This window comes from Triticum aestivum, chromosome 2B (assembly GCF_018294505.1).
Source record: "Triticum aestivum cultivar Chinese Spring chromosome 2B, IWGSC CS RefSeq v2.1, whole genome shotgun sequence".
Lineage (NCBI taxonomy): Eukaryota > Viridiplantae > Streptophyta > Magnoliopsida > Poales > Poaceae > Triticum > Triticum aestivum.
In genome coordinates this window covers 7,457,482-7,476,583 of record NC_057798.1, presented here as the reverse complement: position 1 = coordinate 7,476,583, position 19,102 = coordinate 7,457,482, and the positions used below count along the sequence as shown (strand labels likewise).

The 19,102-nt window shown below is 38.3% G+C and overlaps 1 protein-coding gene across 1 annotated transcript; it reads right to left on the bottom strand.

Moving 5' to 3' along the window:
- Positions 1-2,134: 2,134 nt before the first annotated feature.
- Positions 2,135-18,836, bottom strand: LOC123039876 (ABC transporter B family member 11). Its single transcript, XM_044462867.1, has 12 exons — positions 18,415-18,836; positions 7,947-8,001; positions 7,402-7,577; positions 7,072-7,293; positions 6,737-6,975; positions 6,129-6,654; positions 5,777-6,050; positions 5,061-5,691; positions 4,740-4,968; positions 3,516-3,782; positions 3,120-3,383; positions 2,135-3,031 (listed from the first exon to the last, which is right to left on the bottom strand). Exons 1-12 carry the CDS (start codon positions 18,652-18,654, stop codon positions 2,378-2,380), a joined length of 3,777 nt encoding a protein of 1,258 aa, XP_044318802.1. The 5' UTR covers positions 18,655-18,836; the 3' UTR covers positions 2,135-2,377.
- Between the last annotated feature and the right edge of the window lie 266 nt (positions 18,837-19,102).

The following is a 19,102-nucleotide window of genomic DNA, read 5'->3' as shown; positions in this document are numbered from 1 at the left end:
GTAACTTGTGTTCGGAAGTATTGTTTGCAACGAAAAAAGGAAAATCCAGATTGTAAACGGAATTTAAAAAATGTTGATCAAGGTTGAAAGCAATGTGAATGAATGGATTGGGATCCATGGTTTCATTAGTGACATCTCTCCATAAAAAGATAACATTGCATGGTGAACAAATTACACTTGTGTATCGATTGAATTATAGTAGTATTATGAATATGGTCATACGTGGCATAATTGCATATCTGCATCATGTCTGGACATCCACATACCATTAGTACAGCTATACCTATAGTTAATAATCCAACCCAACAATGCTATCCGGCATTCATCTCAATATATCAAGTAAAACAGAGTATTGCATTAAGTACGATGACATGATATAGATAATATATTGTCTTCAGCCTCTGTTTAAAAGATAATTACACAACTATCTTTTTGACCTTAGTGGCAACAACACAATACAAGCATTTTTTTTACTTTCTGTCACTAAGATAGGTCACTTGCAAAAATGAACTCAACTAACATACACAACTTCCTTTTGGTCATCATTCATCTAAACATGACTAGTTCAAGACTAACAGATCGAAGAGCATATATGTCTATAAATTATGCAGGAGAGAACTCATATGAATCTAAAAATATAACATATATAGATCTGATCATAAAATGACAATTCATCACACTACAACAAACACACCAAAGAAATTAAATCATATCGATCACAATCATGTAAGGCAACTCATGTGTTCATTGTATTGAAGAATAAGGAGGACATTGCCATATAGCTATTGCTATGGACCCATAGTCCTAACAAAATTAACCATGGGTAATCATGTTGTCAGCAAGTTTGACGTAGATGACCACTGTGATAATTTTCACATCTGGCAGAGTACCAGAAAAGGCCTCCACATTGGACCGCGGTGAAACAGAGAGGTGCAGCGCGGGAAAAATCCTTGATAATTATTGTCATGGTTTTCGGGGCGATATAAAAGCATGAGCACCGAGAGGAGGTGGGGGATGCCAAGACGGGACGACCATGCAACCACGTTCCCTACTTGAGTGGTGGTTATGGGCCCCCCCCCCCCAGGTTGGGCGAGGTGCCTCCGGAAGCTCCCCGACTCAAAATATTTTCTGATTTGTAAAGGATTTTTCTAAGTTCTGTAAAATTTATTTTCTTGAAAATTCCAAAAATAGCAACAAAAGAAAAACAACTCATAGTAGCCATTGAATTGATAGGTCATTCCAAAAAAATAACAAACTTTGATTCTAAAACTATGCCAAAATAATATAATTATAGCATGAACAAGCAAAAATTACAGATACATTTAAGACATATCTAGCGCCGGCACCCTGTGTTGCATGGATAGGTTTTTTTTCACGACATCGTCCATCTGTCGGCAGTTAGCGCTTCTGAAGGAGATCTTTTCTTGTTGCGTATATCCTTCAATAGGTACACAATTCTTGTAACTGAGTGAAAAGTGACTACTCCATGAGATCTAGAGATTGTTAGTAGTATTAACAGACATGAGGAACAAAAAGGAAAACTGTAAGAAAGAAGAATAGAGAAAATATATAGTTTGGACCCTTCACGCTTGAGCTCCATTACCTTCTTCGACCCAGGGCTCTTACCAGAGACACTAAGAAATAAGTTGGGCCTGGGCTAGCACCGCCAACCAGTTCTTTTTTAACTTCCGACCTGGTGGGTGTCACCTGAATTTTCGGAAAAAAGGTCAAAACCAAGACGTGTACAACAAGTATTGGAGGGGAGGGTTGTGCAGATTTCAAGAACGTCTATAACTCACTAGAGGCGAGCTGTACGACTCGCTCACCTCTACAGCATCGGTGCATGGGCCAGACCCATAACATGGAGCACGCAGAGTGTTCACTTGTCGTTTTTGCTCTTTCTTATTGTTTTCCTTTTACAATGACTTTATTGGCAATGCTAGTAGTCTATTAAACAACAGTTAATGACTCCCGCCATGAGTTTTGATGTTCGCCGGACACAAATCCCAATAGATGGTGTGAGAGGATGTAGAGTGTTCAGCATGGGTTCGGCTGCACCATGGCTCCGTACAACTTTTTTGTTGCTTGCACTGTATGTAAGATCAATTCCTCAACAGTAGATAGATTTTAGCCAGAAAAACAAGAGCTACAGACATCTCCATACAATAATTTCTGAAGGGGCGATCTTCAATTATTTCTATAGTTATTACAGCACAAAACTACACTGCTCTACACATAGCAGGAAATGTACGTTTCAGAACCAGAATCAAAATCTAAAGCAGAAGCAGAATCTCCTTTTAAATGCGAGCAAACTTACATCAAATAGACTTAGACTGCTAGATACAGCAAATTGGGCATGGTGTACCGCGTACGTTTACTAGGCATTTTCATGGTGAGCCGAGCGAAGTTCAACTAGTGAAGCGTACACCCCATCTTTGATGATCATCAGGGACTCGTGTCCCCCTTTCTCCACAATTGCACCATCCTTGAGGACTGCAATGACATCGGCGCCTTTGATCGTCGAGAGGCGGTGCGCCATGGCAACCGTGGTCCTGCCAACCATCACATGATCCAAGGCATTCTGCACGATCCGCTCAGATTCAGCATCCAGGGCGCTGGTCGCCTCGTCAAGTAGTAGTATCTTCGGGTCTTTCAGTATGGCCCTTGCGATAGCCACCCGCTGCTTCTGGCCACCGGATAGTTGTATCCCTCTCTCCCCAACAGATGTTTCGTATCCTTGAGGAAGGCTTGATATGAACTCGTGCGCATTGGATGCCTTCGCCGCTGCAATGAGCTCCTCCTCACTGACTTCCTCATCCTTTCCGTAGGCTATGTTGGCACGAATTGTGTCATTGAAGAGTACAGGCTCTTGGCTCACTAGTCCAGTTTGCTTCCTCAACCAGTTGATGTTCAAGCTCTTGATTTCCACTCCATCCAATAAAATGGTACCTGAATCAGGATTGTAGAATCTCTCCAGCAGAGAGATTACAGTTGACTTGCCACAACCACTCTCTCCAACGAGTGCAATAGTCTATATAGGACCATAACAAACATAAGACACCAAGTACATGATTGTACAAGATATAACAATGTGATGAGTATACGAGAAGTAGGCTAACCTTTCCATAGGGAATGTGCAGGGTAAAGTTGTTAAATATTACAACATCTGGGCGTGTTGGGTAGTTGAAGCTGACATGTCGAAAATCGATATTGCCCTTGACCTCGTCTAAAGTCAAACCCTCATTGCTACTTGAGTCGATTTCAGACTTCCGGTCCAGCAAAGCAAATATGGAGATAGCTGAATCCTTTGCTTTTTTTGAATCGGATGCCATTGCACTTGTTTGAGATACTCCCAAAGTTGCTAACATCAGTGCGAAGAAAACCTGCAAAGTATGCCTTACTATGTGAAATGACCTCATGAAAGTGGTTAATCATGGAGGGAATTAAGATAAAAAAATACTAAGAAGAGGATCCTCAACCAGAAACTTTACTGCTGAAATAGTGCATATTTGTACCTCAAAAACATCACCAAAATTTGATTTGCCATGGCGCACGAATTGCCCTCCAACATAGAAACAAAGACCGTATGTAAGGTACAACATCAGGAATGAAAAACCAAATCCAATGCCCCCGGCTATTCCTGTTTTGAATCCTTGATTCTTTGAGGCTTCACATTTCTGCTCATATATTCTTGTAATTCTTTTTTCAGAACAAAAAGAAGCTACAGTCCTTATACTACTAACTGCATCTGTGGCCACTTGACTTGCATCTTCATTCATCATCTGATGAGAAATCCATTATCACAAACTCAAAAGGTGTTAAGAAAATGAAAAACAGTTATCTAAAGTGCCGATTCATACTATGCTTGATGAAGTAAGAAAAATGACTGCAATTCGTAAATTTAATCAGTTACTGTTATATAAATGGATCTGTCTATAGGTCTTCCACCTATTCCTCTTTCCTTTTTCACCTTAGTAAAAATCTCTAACAAATAAGTAATCACAACGAAGCAAGTAGCAATGACACTATGTGACTATGGTTGAGGACATGGTGTAATGTTTTAAGGATAAAAATTAAGCATAAAATCTATATCCAGTATAAATTTTGAAGGAGGTGGCGAACATTTTATAAAAAAATTAAGTTCGCCACCTCCTTCAAAATTTATATCAGATATATATCATACCAAATATGAGATAGAACAATGACAGTATGTGACTATGGTTGAGGACATGGTGTAATATTTTAAGGAGAGCAAGAACACTAAGTCGTGACACTGGCCAAGAAGGAACTCAGATGTACACAATAGCGTGTGAGATATATGAATATGGGAAAGCTGAGGACCCTGACTGAAATAATCCATCAAAATCATGGGTAATGAGCTAGTAGTTCTAGATTGACAGTACAAGCTATGCATGCACTGCATCATTACTCGCTCCGGATCTCCAAAAGTCGTTTTTTGGAGCAAGTTTTGGAACATTGGCAACTAATATCTTTAAATTTATTTTAGCTAAATGATATACATAAATTTTTCTCACAAGGAATTTCCAAAGTGTATAGTTTTCTTCACTTTTTATGCCTATAATACCGAAATTAGTGGTAAATTATGTACTTTGGATACAACGCCTATGCCCAAAGAAAAATATATCTAACTATAGGGTGTAGCATCTAGTTTTAGGGCATTATTCTCAAAATGTCATATAATTTGAGGAACATCCCAAGAACTTTGTTTAATGAATTACCTTAGCATCTTGACTGAAACCAGTCAAGAACTTCACATTAGCATAACCTTGAATACCAGTAAGTGGAATCACGCATATGATAATCAAAGCAAGCTTCCAGTCAGCAATGATAGCAATGACAACTCCCGTAACTAGATTTGAGATAATCTGAACCATTAAAGACAAGTTATCTCCCACTAAACGTCGGACATTTGAAGAATCAATTGACAGTCTTGCACCAAGTGCTCCGCTGTAAGACGTAATTTAGCGATTATATACAGTGACTGGTAGTAAAGTTCATACTATTTATAAGAACAAACAAAGAGAAAATATGTAACACACCTGGAATTTCTCGGATCATCAAACCAAGCAACTTCTTGGTGCACAATGCTTTGAAATGACAAAGCTCGGATGCGTTCTATAAGCTTGCCACCAGCTAGTCCAAACAAGGAGAACTCTACTGGTATTGAGATTATTGATATGATACCCATGACAACACACATCAGACCCCAAAAACTAGTATCCTTTCTGAGTTTATCTGGTTGCTCATAGAAAGCTTTAATGGCACCCGAAAGTATTAAACCAAACACTGGGAAAAGCACTCCATGGACTGCTGCGGCTAGAGATCCTAACAGAAGAATAGGTACCTCTGGCTTGTTAAGAAGTGCTAGTTGTACCATAGGAGCTTTCTTTCGGACCTCGCCATCACCATTCAGCTCTTCCTGATTTTGCCCAAGTGTTTCATTTCCTCCAGGAAATTCAATTGCGCTAGGTAGCCCAAAGGGGAGGGTGAAAGAATGCCCACTACTATTGCCTATTGAACCACTAATTGACCGCTTCATTGACAAGCTTTTACTTTTAGACCTTGGAGTAGACAATCGATGGTCTATTTTATGCTCTTTATGACTTTCTTGTAGCAGAACAAGTTGAGAGTACGCACCATCCAAGTTTAGCACCAATTCATCATGGGAACCTATATGCATGAAATTGAAAAATCTAATTAAGATGTGAAAAATAGGTTATTGGTAAAAAATGGGTGATAGAAACGAAATATTGACCTTGTTCAACTATCTTTCCGTGTTGAACAACTGATATGCAATCAGCATTTCTCACAGTAGTTAGACGATGTGCCACCACGAGCGTAGTTCTGTCCACCATTATTCTATCCAATGCCTCCTGAACTATCCTCTCTGACTCCACGTCTAATGCGCTAGTAGCCTCATCTAACAGAAGTATTTTGGGGTTTTTAATGATTGCTCTCGCAATTGCAATTCTTTGCTTTTGCCCCCCTGAAAGTTGAGCACCACGTTGGCCAACCATTGTGTCATAACCCTGGTATGAGATAAATGTAAATATCAGAACTCAACTCAAATGGAATAAATCTGGATTACATGATGTTTTATCACACACGTTGGGCAACTTATCGATGAAAATTGCTGCATTGGCGAGCTCAGCTGCTCTCTTGATCTCCTCAATTGTTGCATCTTCCTTGCCATATGTTATGTTGTCTTTAATTGAGGTCATAAATAGCACTGGCTCTTGGCTAACAAGACCAATTTTCCCTCTTATTGAATCAAGCTGTAAACTCTTGATATTGATCCCATCAATTAAAACCTCACCATCATGTGGATCATAGAATCTCTCTACAAGACTAACCACAGTTGACTTCCCACTCCCACTCTCCCCAACTATAGCCATTGTAGTGCCACTAGGCACGAGAAGTGAGAATCCATCAAATATCAGTTGCTCAGGCCTTGCTGGATAGCTAAAATACACATCCTTCAGCTCAACTTCTCCCCTCATATCTTCCAATTGCTTACCATTATTGTCATCAGGATCGATTTTTGGTTTTCTCCTTATTGTTGTGAACAGTCGGTGTGCTGCTAATTGTCCTTCTACAAAGGCAGTCATACATGGGGCTGCATTACCTAAAGTCCTGCAAAAAATAGTTGATATCACTTTCTGTAATGTGATATGGAAGATATGAATTCTAATTCAAAGTATGAGTAAAGACTGACGCTGCCCCAATAATGATAGACAATATGACTGTGATGACTTGTCCTCCTGTGTATCCTTTTGTAAGAGCCAACTTTCCACCGTACCAGATGGCTAAACCATAGCTAGAGAAGAGTGCAAAGAAAGCAGAACCCATGCCAAAGCCATTAGTAAGTCCTTCCTCAACAGCGGTCTTGTATGATTTGTGTATTAGTTTATTGTATGTTGTGATGGCCTGCTTCTCCCCATTGAAAGAAACAACCTATTTGCATATATAGCCGTCATATAAATTAGAGAGTGCACATAAACTCATTTATAATAGCCATTATTCAAAACTTGTTTTGTCAACTAAACTTACTGTTTTTATAGCGCTAATTGTCTGTTCGACGACATTACCCGCAGCACTGTATGATGCTTGACGTCTGCTTGATATTTTGGACAACACTTTTGCCACTACTGCTCCAGTAAGTACAACTGGAGGTATGGCTGCCAACATGACAAGAGATAGAAGCCATCCTTTCACGAAACCTACAATGAAACCACCAACGAAAGTAGCCACAAGTGATTGAAACTTGCCGACCTGAAGAGTTTAGAATGCATGTCTATGTTAATTTCAATAAGATTAGGAATATAATGAATACAATTTTTTTCTTACATGTTCTTCATTGTACTTGGAGAAATTCCTTACCTTCTCACCAATAGCATCCTGAACTAGGACAGTATCACCGGACATTCTCGAAACGATCTGCCCAGTTGTCATTTCTAGGTCAAAGAATGATATATCCTGTCTCAACACAGCTTTGAGGTATAGAGATCGAATGCGTGTCGCTTGCCTTTCACCGGTAAGTGTCCAACATGACACCTCTGCATAGACAACAAGTTGGCTTGGGATGATCAACACTTTGGTTTACATATGATCAAAATATTTATATTGAATGTGTTACATGAGCAAAAAATGTCGTCGTGATTTCAAATATAATTTCATTCTGTTGAAATAAAAGAACATATAAACATTGTTTATCCTATATGCAAAAGGTTTGCTATCCTCCCTGGATAAGAACTTTAGCAACATGAGCTGGAATTCACGGCATGATGATACTAACTTGCATATTGAAAAAATAAGCATGCATGTGCATTAACTGCCATCTTCTCAAACATGCCAACAACTAGCTAGTATCAAGGCAGGTGACAGAAACGCATATGTATAGGTGTACAAAGTGTGCTCGTGCTCACGAAGAAAGGAGACGATTGTTGTTCCGATACCCAAGTAGACAAATTGTAGAACCACCTGCATAAAAACAAACGGGAATAAAATGAATAATGTATTCATGTGTTTGCCATCTGACAGCCATGTATATGTGCAAAGAAATAAATATTACTATTTATGTAGATAAGTGATGATATGTGGTTAAAAAGCTTCAAGTTGGCTAGAAATTCTTCCAGAACCGGAATTATGACCAATCCACGATGATCCCACATATGCATAGATCTTGTAGATGGATAAATGAACATAGAACAAGTGTCTTGAACTACAAATGAATATTAACCGCTAAGGTAACCTATCAGTGAAATTTTGAAATTTGAGCTCCAAAATTTATATATCCATGTAGAATGTAGAGGATGGAGCAAAATTGTGTGGATCGGTTAGTGTATTTCTTACTAGAGATTGTAGTGTTTTCTTCAAGCTGGAATTCATGGACAAAATTGATTAAGCATCAATCAATTATGTTTATCTAGCTCCCGATGGTAAACTGACAGTGTGGATCATCTCCAATGGTAAGCTGACAACGTGAATCATCTCCACCCCCAACATGGTGAAGCGCACAAGTGGCAACCAAGCTGGCAACTGGCAATTCTTTGTTCGAACCACTGGAGTTTCAACTATAACTTTTATGAGTTGTTGGGCTAGTGACCTCACAAACCAATTTCAAGGACTGGCATTATGATGTACTATCTTTATTTTGGGAAACTAGCACATAGGCCTGTGATATGCATGATCGGTTCATTGTGACATCTATAAGGGGGGAGTGTCAAGGAGAAATGTACTCCAACCCCATCAGTTCACGGGGTAGGGCACGTAGGTCTTTAATTTTTTTTAAATATACTGGTAAGAATAGTTCTTTCAGATATGCAAACTAAAGTTCAACCTGTGATTCAGTCTACCCTTTGTAAGTGGCATCACATGAAATTACAGTACTACATGAATAGCGCAAAATATCAAGAATTAATTTTTGAACTATATACTTTGTACTAAATCAGCGACACTTATTTTGTGACGGAGTGAGTACATGACATTAGATAGGTTTCCCAAATTGCTTTGTAGAATGAACATGAGCATAACTATTATTGATATGTCTACATTGGCAAGTTTTGTACGTTGAAACAATAGTACTTCCACTATTCCAAATAAGATAAATTTTATTACTTGCTAAGTTTCTAATATGGATTTTTTTATCAATACTTTTGCATGCGTATAATAAACAATAATTAAATTGTAGTATTAATGAGAGAATTGGACGAATATAATCAGACAATTGTGACCTTATGAATCTATATATATTTTAGACATATTGAATGTCAAACTTAGATAACATTGGGTGCATGCTTTCTTGTTTCATATACGTAATGTTTTATCATAGGAATTATGTAGCGCACATATTTAATATAGTATTTTATTTATAGCGAGTTTGAATGGCGATAATGATAAAATTAATCTTTAAGTTGTCACAATAAGATGTCACTGCCATTAGGATTATGCAAATCAATTTAACAGTATGCATATCGGCATATGTATGAAATTGTAATTTCCTAGATATTGTTTCATAATTTTATAGTACAAACGACACCCTTGTCTTCACGTTCACTCGGATTAATATATGTTCAATACAATTGTTTTTGTGCATGTTAGGATATGAACCGAGGAGAGTTTCCTTACAATATCTTTAAACCCCATAATTTTCATTATGATACTTTTAACAAATACTATTATGATCTTAAATGTTTTATAATTTTACCCATTTAGATAATGCAATGAACTGGATTATAACGTCATAATGGTATGTGTGTACTCAAATAATAATGTAATTTTGGTCTATTATATATTTTTTAAGAGAAAAGTATACTTTTCGTCCCTCAACTCTTGGTGAAGTCTAGATTTGGTCCCTCAACTTCCAAACCGGACAACTTGCACCCCCAACAACCGAAACTGGACAAGATTAGTCCCTGGACTCGGTTTTGACCGGTTTTGGTGTTGACTCACCCCTGTTTTGACTGGTGCTCACTCATATTCCAGTAATTTTTATACCTGTGAAGTTTTGAAATCCACATACACTTTTCAACTCTGCGTAGGTTTTTCAGGGTCGCGTATTTTTTGTAAAAAATAAACATATTTTTTTCAAATCAGCGAACTATTCTGAAATTCGCGTACTTTTTTTTTCAAAAATAAACATACTTTTCTCAAATCAGCGAACTATTCTGAAATTCGCGTACTTTTTTCAAATCCGTGATTTTTTAACATTTATGTACTTTTTTCAAATCCCCATATTTTTCCCAAGTTTGTGTAGTTTATCAAATCCAAGTATTTTGCAAAGCCATGAACTCTTTTTGAAATCGCATACTTATTTGAAATCCACATGCTTTTCAAAGTCCGCATTTTTTTTTAAATTTGTGTTCCTTTTATAATCCATGAACTTTGTATGAAATTCACGTGCTTGTTTCAAGTTGAAATAATTTTTGAAATCCACATATTTTTGGGCAAAAGAAGTCCATATCCGCGTACTTTTTTCAAGTTCGCATAAATTTTTCAAATTCATGAACTCTTTCAAAAAAAATGTACTCGAATATGAAAAGGTACATCAATTTAAAACATTAAATGAACTTTAAAAAATAAATGAACTTTAAAAAATACGCATATTTGAAAAAGTACATGAAGTTGGAAAAAGTACGCAGATTTTAAAAAGTACACAAATTTTAAAAAGGTTCATGTATTTGAAAAAGTAACCGAATTTAAAAACATTACGTGGGCTTGGAAAAGGTAGGCAAATTTGAGTTGGAACGGTCAAAACCGGGGTAGGACAGCACCAAAACCGGTCAAAACCATGACCAGAGATGAATCTTGTCCGGTTTCAAAAGTTAAGGATGCAAGTTGTTAGGTTTTGAAGTTGAGGGACCAAATCTAGACTCTGTCTAGAATTGAGGGACGCAAAGTATACTTTTATCTTTTTTAATGAAGTTTAATTATTCACTGAATATGAATTGTACGGTTATGTGATCCAACAATTATATTCCTATGTACAGTTACATAGCTCTAACAGCTGTGATCTGCTTAGGAGTTGTTATGATGATCAACCGATTTGTGACATATTTAGTTAATAATGGTTTAGCACATAAATGGCACAATTTTTTGCTATGAGAAAATTCCCAGGATGCAGAATAAGTTATTTTTCATCCGAGGTAATCTTACAATCACTTCATAAATAAATTACGTTTGGGATAGAAATAGTTACATTTATATTGATTTACTACGTAAAATTTGGTATAAGAAAACAAAAATATAGGTTATAAGACCAGAAAAATCGCATTTTATGTATTTTACATTCATAATTTTACGTAACGTAAAATATTTTTTATGACAAGCATATATTTTCTTACATTCTGTTTTTACGTATAAAATAAGACTAAATTTACAAAACGTAAAATTACGGTGCATTGATGTCAAAATAGAGAGCGGGTGAAAAATAACTATTCCTCATCCAGAATGACGAATAGCGCGACCCTATATACATCCTCAAAAGCTAATTTACTTAGGAAAGGCATACACGTTGATGCTAAAGTTGGATTGTAGAATGGCAGAAAAGCCACGTTGTGACCGACAATAACATGCAAACCCACGGCCAAAAGCATAATAGCGTGCTATTGTTACAACTAGAAGAACAATCTAAATGGGCTTAGAGATAAATACATTGGTGGTCACTGGAGTTGAGGTGAAACCACGGTATGCTCACGATACTTTCTAATATGCACATTATGGTCACTAAATATGACTTGCCGAGAAAGGGCATGTAGCCTAGTGGTTGCAACGACCTTAGTAGCACAGGTCCTGGGTTTGACTCCCGGTGGGACCGGATTTAAACAGGTCTAGGCAAAAGTTTATGTAATAAAGGACGTAGGGTTATTGCCCTACAGTAAATAGTAAAAAAAAGTATGACTCGTAATGATTCTAATGTCACTGGTTCATCATATAGTTTTGTATCTATATACCTAAACAGTTCATCCCCACTACCTCTATTATCTTAACATGCACACATGCCGCCTCGTCAAAGGCCCACCACAACATGCAAAAGAACAAGTTTTCCATTATTTGTGATCACATCCGCACATCCCACCTCACCACACATGCCACCTCATCAAAGTGCCACTCAACGTGCATGGGAAAAAAGTTTCCCATTATATTATTATAGTCAAAATATTTTTCGACTATACAATCATCAAATGCAATGCATAATATATGTTTTCCGTTTTGGTTCATATATTATTAATTCAACTATTCATGTTTTATACAATCAAATCACTCAAAATGTGTTGCAATCGATTCCCGCAACAACGCACGAGCTATTCTCTAGTTTAATCTATGAGGCACTCGGTTGACTTGTCAAACAATCCATGTGGCAAATAATGGTGCCTCGTCAACTGCATGTGCTCCATGCATGTGTGGGTCCCATAGTTAATGAATGGAAGAAATAAGTACTGGAAAATAAAATTATGCGTGTTGAAATTGATATGCATAATGGCAAAAAAACTACATTGTGATTGTGACCAACAACGATGACCACAAAATAATGGCATGCTATTGTTATAAATTTTTTCTGGGAAGATGCTATTGTTATAACTAGAAGAACAACCTAAATGAGCTTGGTATGGAGAATTGAGATGGATATGATGCACAAGGCCGGGATAGACCGATGCTGACAAACATGCCACGAATGGTGGAGGTGCAGTTTTCAGAGGTGGTGGAGCTTGGATATCGGTTGCAGCCTGGTGCCACACAGTAGAGTAGCTAGTTAACTCGAACGAATGCTCTGACACTCCATCTCCTAAAAATGCTACCAAAATAGGGAATGAAACCATTTAACAATCATTAATACCAACTATCGCTATAACTTTTAGCGAGTCTTTTAAAAATACTTCCTCGGTTTTTATTTACTTCGCATATTAGCTTTGTCTCGAACCAAATTTTGTAAACATTGACCAAGTTTGTACAAAAAATTATTACGTCCACAATAAGAAAATCAATACCATCCGAATCATCATTCAATATATTTGCATAACACACACACACACACACACACACACACACACACACACACACACACACACACACTAATATGCGGAGTAAGTAAAAATGGAAAGAGTATCATTTTGTCTTTATAATTAGGGAATGAGAGGGGAAATATAGAGGAATCTCTCCCGAATTATTTTTGTGCTAATGAAGCTTCGCGCAAGTTCCTACATTTTTTGTACGGGAGAGAGTTCTCTATATTTCCTACAAGTCTGTACAAGCTTCGCGCATGTTCCTACAATGGTTTTTTCGGTTTTCTTCGAGTTTTCTTCTGTTTTTCCTTATTTCTCTTTATTTGTATGTTCTTTTCTTTGGTTTCTTTGTTTCTTTCTTCGGTTTTCACTGATTCGCTCTGGGTTTTTTTATCTTTCTTTGTTCTTTTTTTCAACACATGTTTAGGTTTTTCATACACATTGTACATTCTTCGTATACACCAAGAACATGTTTTTATACATGTTTAAGATCTTTCAAATGCGGGATTGGCATATTTCAAATATATGTTTTGATGTCTACTTTTTCATACACATTGTAAATTTTTCGTACACATCTAAAACATATATTATATAAAAAAAATTCAACATAGATGATTATATTTATTTGAAATATGCGTTTTAAATTTATTTTTAATACGTGTTAAACATTTTTCAAATATGTTTTTGAGACATTTTATCCAAATGATACAAAATATTTTCAAAACTATGCAAACATTTTTTAACATTGTATAAAATTGCTTTAAGAAGTCAAAACATATTTTTGAAACATGTGGACATTTTTTTACAAATTAAAATGTACACTCTTAATGGTACCATACTATTTTTTTAACTACACAAACATTCTTTAAAAAGTATAACATTCCGGCATATCACACATTTGTTTATTGATAGAAACATTTTAAAGGTTAGAACATTTTTTGACATTGCATGAACATTTTTGTAATATGTGATGAACACTTTAAAATAATTAAATAAATTATTTTATATAATATATTTGTTTATTATGTTTTAATATAAAAAGTTAAAAAAATAAAAGTAAACAAACTGCGTGATGTCAGTGTGATGAAACCATATGACTACTAGGTCGGCCCACTACCAGGTCTATGTAGGCGAGCTCGACTTCCATCTTGCTAATGGCAAGACATAGACTCGCCCCTTCTTGCACCGAGACCAACTAGTTCACGAGTGCTCCTTCGGGAGCCTTGCAACGATCAGCTCACTTGGCGTGCTCTCAGCCGCCCGCCATGTGTCGCGCTCTGGGCGCTCCCTCCAGATTTTTTTTATTTTTCCGCACATGTTTTTGGCTTTTTAAAAGGTTTTTTCCGGGGGTTTTTTTGACGTTTTGGTTTTCCATCGGCCTACCTTAGCTTTTGGGTCAAATAAAATTTGGTCAAAAAATACGCTTTTCCTTTTTATTTTTTGACGAGAGTCACGGTTTTGCTTCCGCGAAAGGCACGGTTATGCTTTCGCGAGAGGCATGATCATGCCTCTCGAAAACAAAACAAAAACGCATTTTCTGTTCTTTTTCTTCCGCGAGAGTCACGGCCGTGCCTTTCACAAACAGAACAAAACACGTTTTCTGTTTTTTTTCACGAAAAGCACGGTTTTGCTTCCGCAAGAGGCACGGTTGTACTTTCGCGAGAGTCACTGTCGTGCCTATCGGAAAGGGAAAAAACATGTTTTCTGTTTTTTTCCTTCTAGGAGAGGCACGATTTTGCTTCTGCGAGAGGCTCGGTTATGCTTTCGCGAGTCTCGAAAACGAAAAAATGCGTTTTCTATTTTTTTCCTTCCACGAGAGGCACAGTTTTGCTTCTGCAAGAGGCACAGTTGTGATTTCACGAGAGGCACGGGCATGCCTCTTTAGAAAAGGGAAAAACCCGTTCTCCCGGTTCGGTTTTTCAAAACCTATCAACATGGGATCTAGTTTTGAAGATATCGATGCGAGGAATCCAACGGTGAAAACGGTTCAAGATTTCGACGCACGGTTTAAGAGATAAACATTTTGAATAAACGGATCTACGAAAAAAAGGGAAAACTCCCAGATTGTGACAAGAGGCGCACATGCAGCGCGCCACTTGTCGCAACCTGGGAAGGTGGGATTGATCTTTTTCTTATGGGAAGGTTTTTTTAGGGAATTTTTTACCTGATCTTTTTTTTATGAGAAGGTAGGAGTGATCTTTGTAACGAGTACTCCTCAACTAGTGATTTTGTCTTGCGCCTAAATCATCACTGGTGCTCGTGCGGATGCTAGGTGGGCCGCAGCCCATTATCTAGTCCGCTTGCTTGGCTCGGCTGCTTGACACTCGCTGGCCCGTCTAATGCTTTAGGATAAACACATTTTTGATTAACAAATATGGTCTTTTATAGGTTAAAAATCCATACTTTCAAATTTTGAAAAGGCATTCATGAATTTTAAAGACTTAAAAAAGTTTAAAAATGTTCTAATTTTAAAAACAATGAATCAAAAAATCAGATATTTTCATAATGTCCATTGAGTCTTAAAAAGTTCAAAAAATTAGAAAATTTTCCTTAATTTGAAAATCTTCATAAATTCTAAAAATCTCATGAATTTGAATAATTTTTAGGAATTGGGAAAATATATTCATAAAATTGTGTTCATGAATTTGAAATAATAGAAAATGAAAAAAAAATACTATAAAAACTAGCCAAGAAGAACCTTCAAGAAGGTTCTAAAAATTTGGGAAACCCACAACAGTGGAACCTTCAAGGAAGGTACCAAAACTAGAAAACCATCTATTCATGGGTCGGCCAGTTTACTTCCAGTGTGAGCAGTTTCTATTATTAGGGCGCAATTCAGCGCCTTAAGCGCTGAAATAGGAAATTCCCAGGTTAGGATTGAGGATGAATTCCTTGGGCCTAAGGAATGTGTTGCTTCATTTCACAATATTCTAGGTCGGGTCTGACCGGTTATCATCCCGTGGAATGTTGTGATCCATTGCTGGTAAATATTCCTTACATAGTGGTCATATACTCATATGATAGTTTCTTGCCGTTATTTTGATTTAGCACACATCGTCTGATCTAGTAGAATTGCATGATTATGCTAATGTTTATGTACAATTAGGATGTCATATATAGCAGTTGTTATTTATTTTGCTATTATGAAGATATATCAGTTGTGGATTGGTTAAACATAAGGGAGCCCATCGGATTAACCTCAAGATGTTTTGTTTTTCATGGTGTATGTATCATGCTTTATGTACTCCATGTGTCTGTAGATAGATGAAGTTTGGATATTGAATGGCATCAAATATGAAACATTGACCATTATTTATCACGTGAATGTATTACAATGAGAATATGTTAAATAGATGATAATTTGGATATTCATGTGGTCTCTCTGATCCTAAATAGATGGGGTTTCAAATATTAATATGGTATACGATATGCAATTTTGATCATCATTTATAACATGGATATATCCCACTGTAAATTAACAAAATTAGGATATTGTGAAAATAGTTTCATGGTAATAGAATAGTATTAGTTCACATGGTTCACCGGCATAGAATATGCCATTTAAGACACCTAGGGCACATGGTTTCAAAAAGTCGCCGGAGTAAGGCAGCCAGGATTGTTTATTTCGAACTATAACAAATACACCTACATCGCAAAATGGTTTCAGGTGACAATAACATATCACACACGGTCAAAACTTTAAGCCCATGTGTAAAAGGTTCCAACTTACGTAGTCCTCTCCTCCATCTTTGCCCACCTTTCTCTGTACCATCACCCTCTAATCTTCCCATCTCCCTCTCTCAAATCACCAGCAACCGATGCCCTCCCCCCTCCGTCGCCGCTCACTCATCTTCTCTACACCGGATGGCCACAATGCTAGCATCGACGGCTAGTGCTTGCTAAAAACCCATTATCTTCTGCTGCCGGTGCTAGCATCGACAGTTGTCAAGCCTCAGGAGGGCAGCAGAAGACGATGGCCACAACACTACACCGGCAAGCTCTAGCTGTTAAGCCTCGGGAATCAGGGCGCCGCACCTCATGGTCGTCTGTGTGCCTACACCCCCTGAGAGCTCCCTCCAACAAACTCATGGTTCAGGGTGAGGCTTGCCTCCTTCGTCAGCTTGGCAGCCACAGTTGTACTTCACCAGATTCGTGTAGACAAGTAGAGGAAGGGTTCCCTTTACCATATTTGGCCAAGACGAGGAGAGGTTGGTGATGGTGGTCGTCAAGCTCCTTCCATGACTACCTTTTGTGTTTCCTTGGCAACAACGGTGGATGTTACAGTACTAGTGTGACCAAGTTGCAGAAGGAGTGGCAAACAACAACTCCTTCATCTCCTAGTGAGCTCGGGCTCCGTGATTCCACAAAAATGATGGATCTACGATGTGTTGGTTGTCTACCCGTCTTTATGACACTCCATCTCGTCTGTGCTCCCTTTTTAATCTGTGGTTCACAACTCACACGATTTTGTTTCATGTGACTGTGGGATATTGACTAAATATTGCATGTGAGTTAGGGTCGGTGTGCAATGAGACCCCAAAATCGATACAGTTTTGTGCACATACTGAGGGAAGCCGTATGTGATATGCTTTCTTGAACCGTGTGTGATGATTAATTTTATATTGGTGATGGCACCCCTATTTTATGGGGTTTCAGCAAAACAAAACAAAAACACTAAAACCCTCCCATACTCACCTTGTGTTGTAGGGAGGGCTCTCTTTCACCCTATTTCCCCTACATCTAGGGAGAGAATAGGGGCTCTCCATCCTTCCCACAAGACTCCAACCGCCATGAAATTGCCTTCCTACCACCACCCATCTTCTTCGATCTGCTGCCCCCGGCGCTAGCATCGACAGCTAGAGCTCGCCGTAGCTCTCCTGGGATCGTCCGGGCTCACCAGAGCTTGCCGGAGACCTCAGAGCTCCCTGTGCTGCCGCTTACTTCTTTTTCTATTCTTATTATGAGAAAAGAGGAGAAGAAAAAGAACAAGAGCGAAGGATGTAGGGGTGACGGTTGGAGAGGCACCAAAAAAGAAGGCCCACAAACAGCCTTCTAAAAGGGAGGTAAATTTAGGAAGATCGGAGATGCATGGTTGGAGTTGCGTTAGTGTAAGATGAGTCAAAGTTTCGGTTTTGGCCTAGTTTTTGGCTAATTAACTGATCAATGCTCTTCTTCTTGAGTAATGGATTGAGCTCTAAGGCTCTGATTTCTAAAAAGAAAAAGTCAAAGTTTGGGAAATATAACGTTTTTTGACACTGTCATATTGTCAGTCAAAAAACTTCTTATACTATTAAGTTACAGAGGTATACCAACTCGGACGCAGCAATACACACAGACGAGGACGTACGGTGTAATTAAGCCTGCCATGGAAGGTTAGACAGATGGGCCTTACTTTGTTGACCCGCTGAAGGACGTCATCGCCGGTGGCGTCGCCGAAGGCGTTGAGGGTGTCACCGAAGATGATCGTCATGAGGGGCTGCGAGACGCCGTTGGCCAGCGCGGCCACTGTGCCGACCAGCATCAGCAGCAGGTCCGTGCCGTCGGCGTACCGGAAGAGCCCCATGAAGGACACCTTCTCTTGCTGCCCCACGCTCTCCTCCTCCCCCTCGGCAGCCACTGCTGCTGTGTCCATTGCTAGCGGGGTAGCTCGTCCCCAACCCACTGCTTTGTTTGTCTACAGCCTGAGTCTCACGATTGAAGTTCTCTGTTTGGATTAATCTGCAGGGTATTTATGCTTGGGCTGGCCAATGCTTGGAGATATAAGTGGGCATATTATTATACCGTTGCAACCACATGCATGCACTCTTGTCTAAACACAAACACACACACACACACACACACACACACACACACACACACACACTGTTGCCAGAGTAGGGTATAGTTACGCTCCACTAAAACCAAAGAGTACAACCTCATAGTTGTTGAAATAAAGTGTACTCTTTTTCTTTCTTTTGAGTGGAAGAAGTGTACTCTTTTTCTTTCTTTTGAGTGGAAGAAGTGTACTCTTTTAGAAGTCCGGAAGTGTACAATTATAGGTTTGAAGGTATCGTAACGTGACATTTGCACATTATTAGACA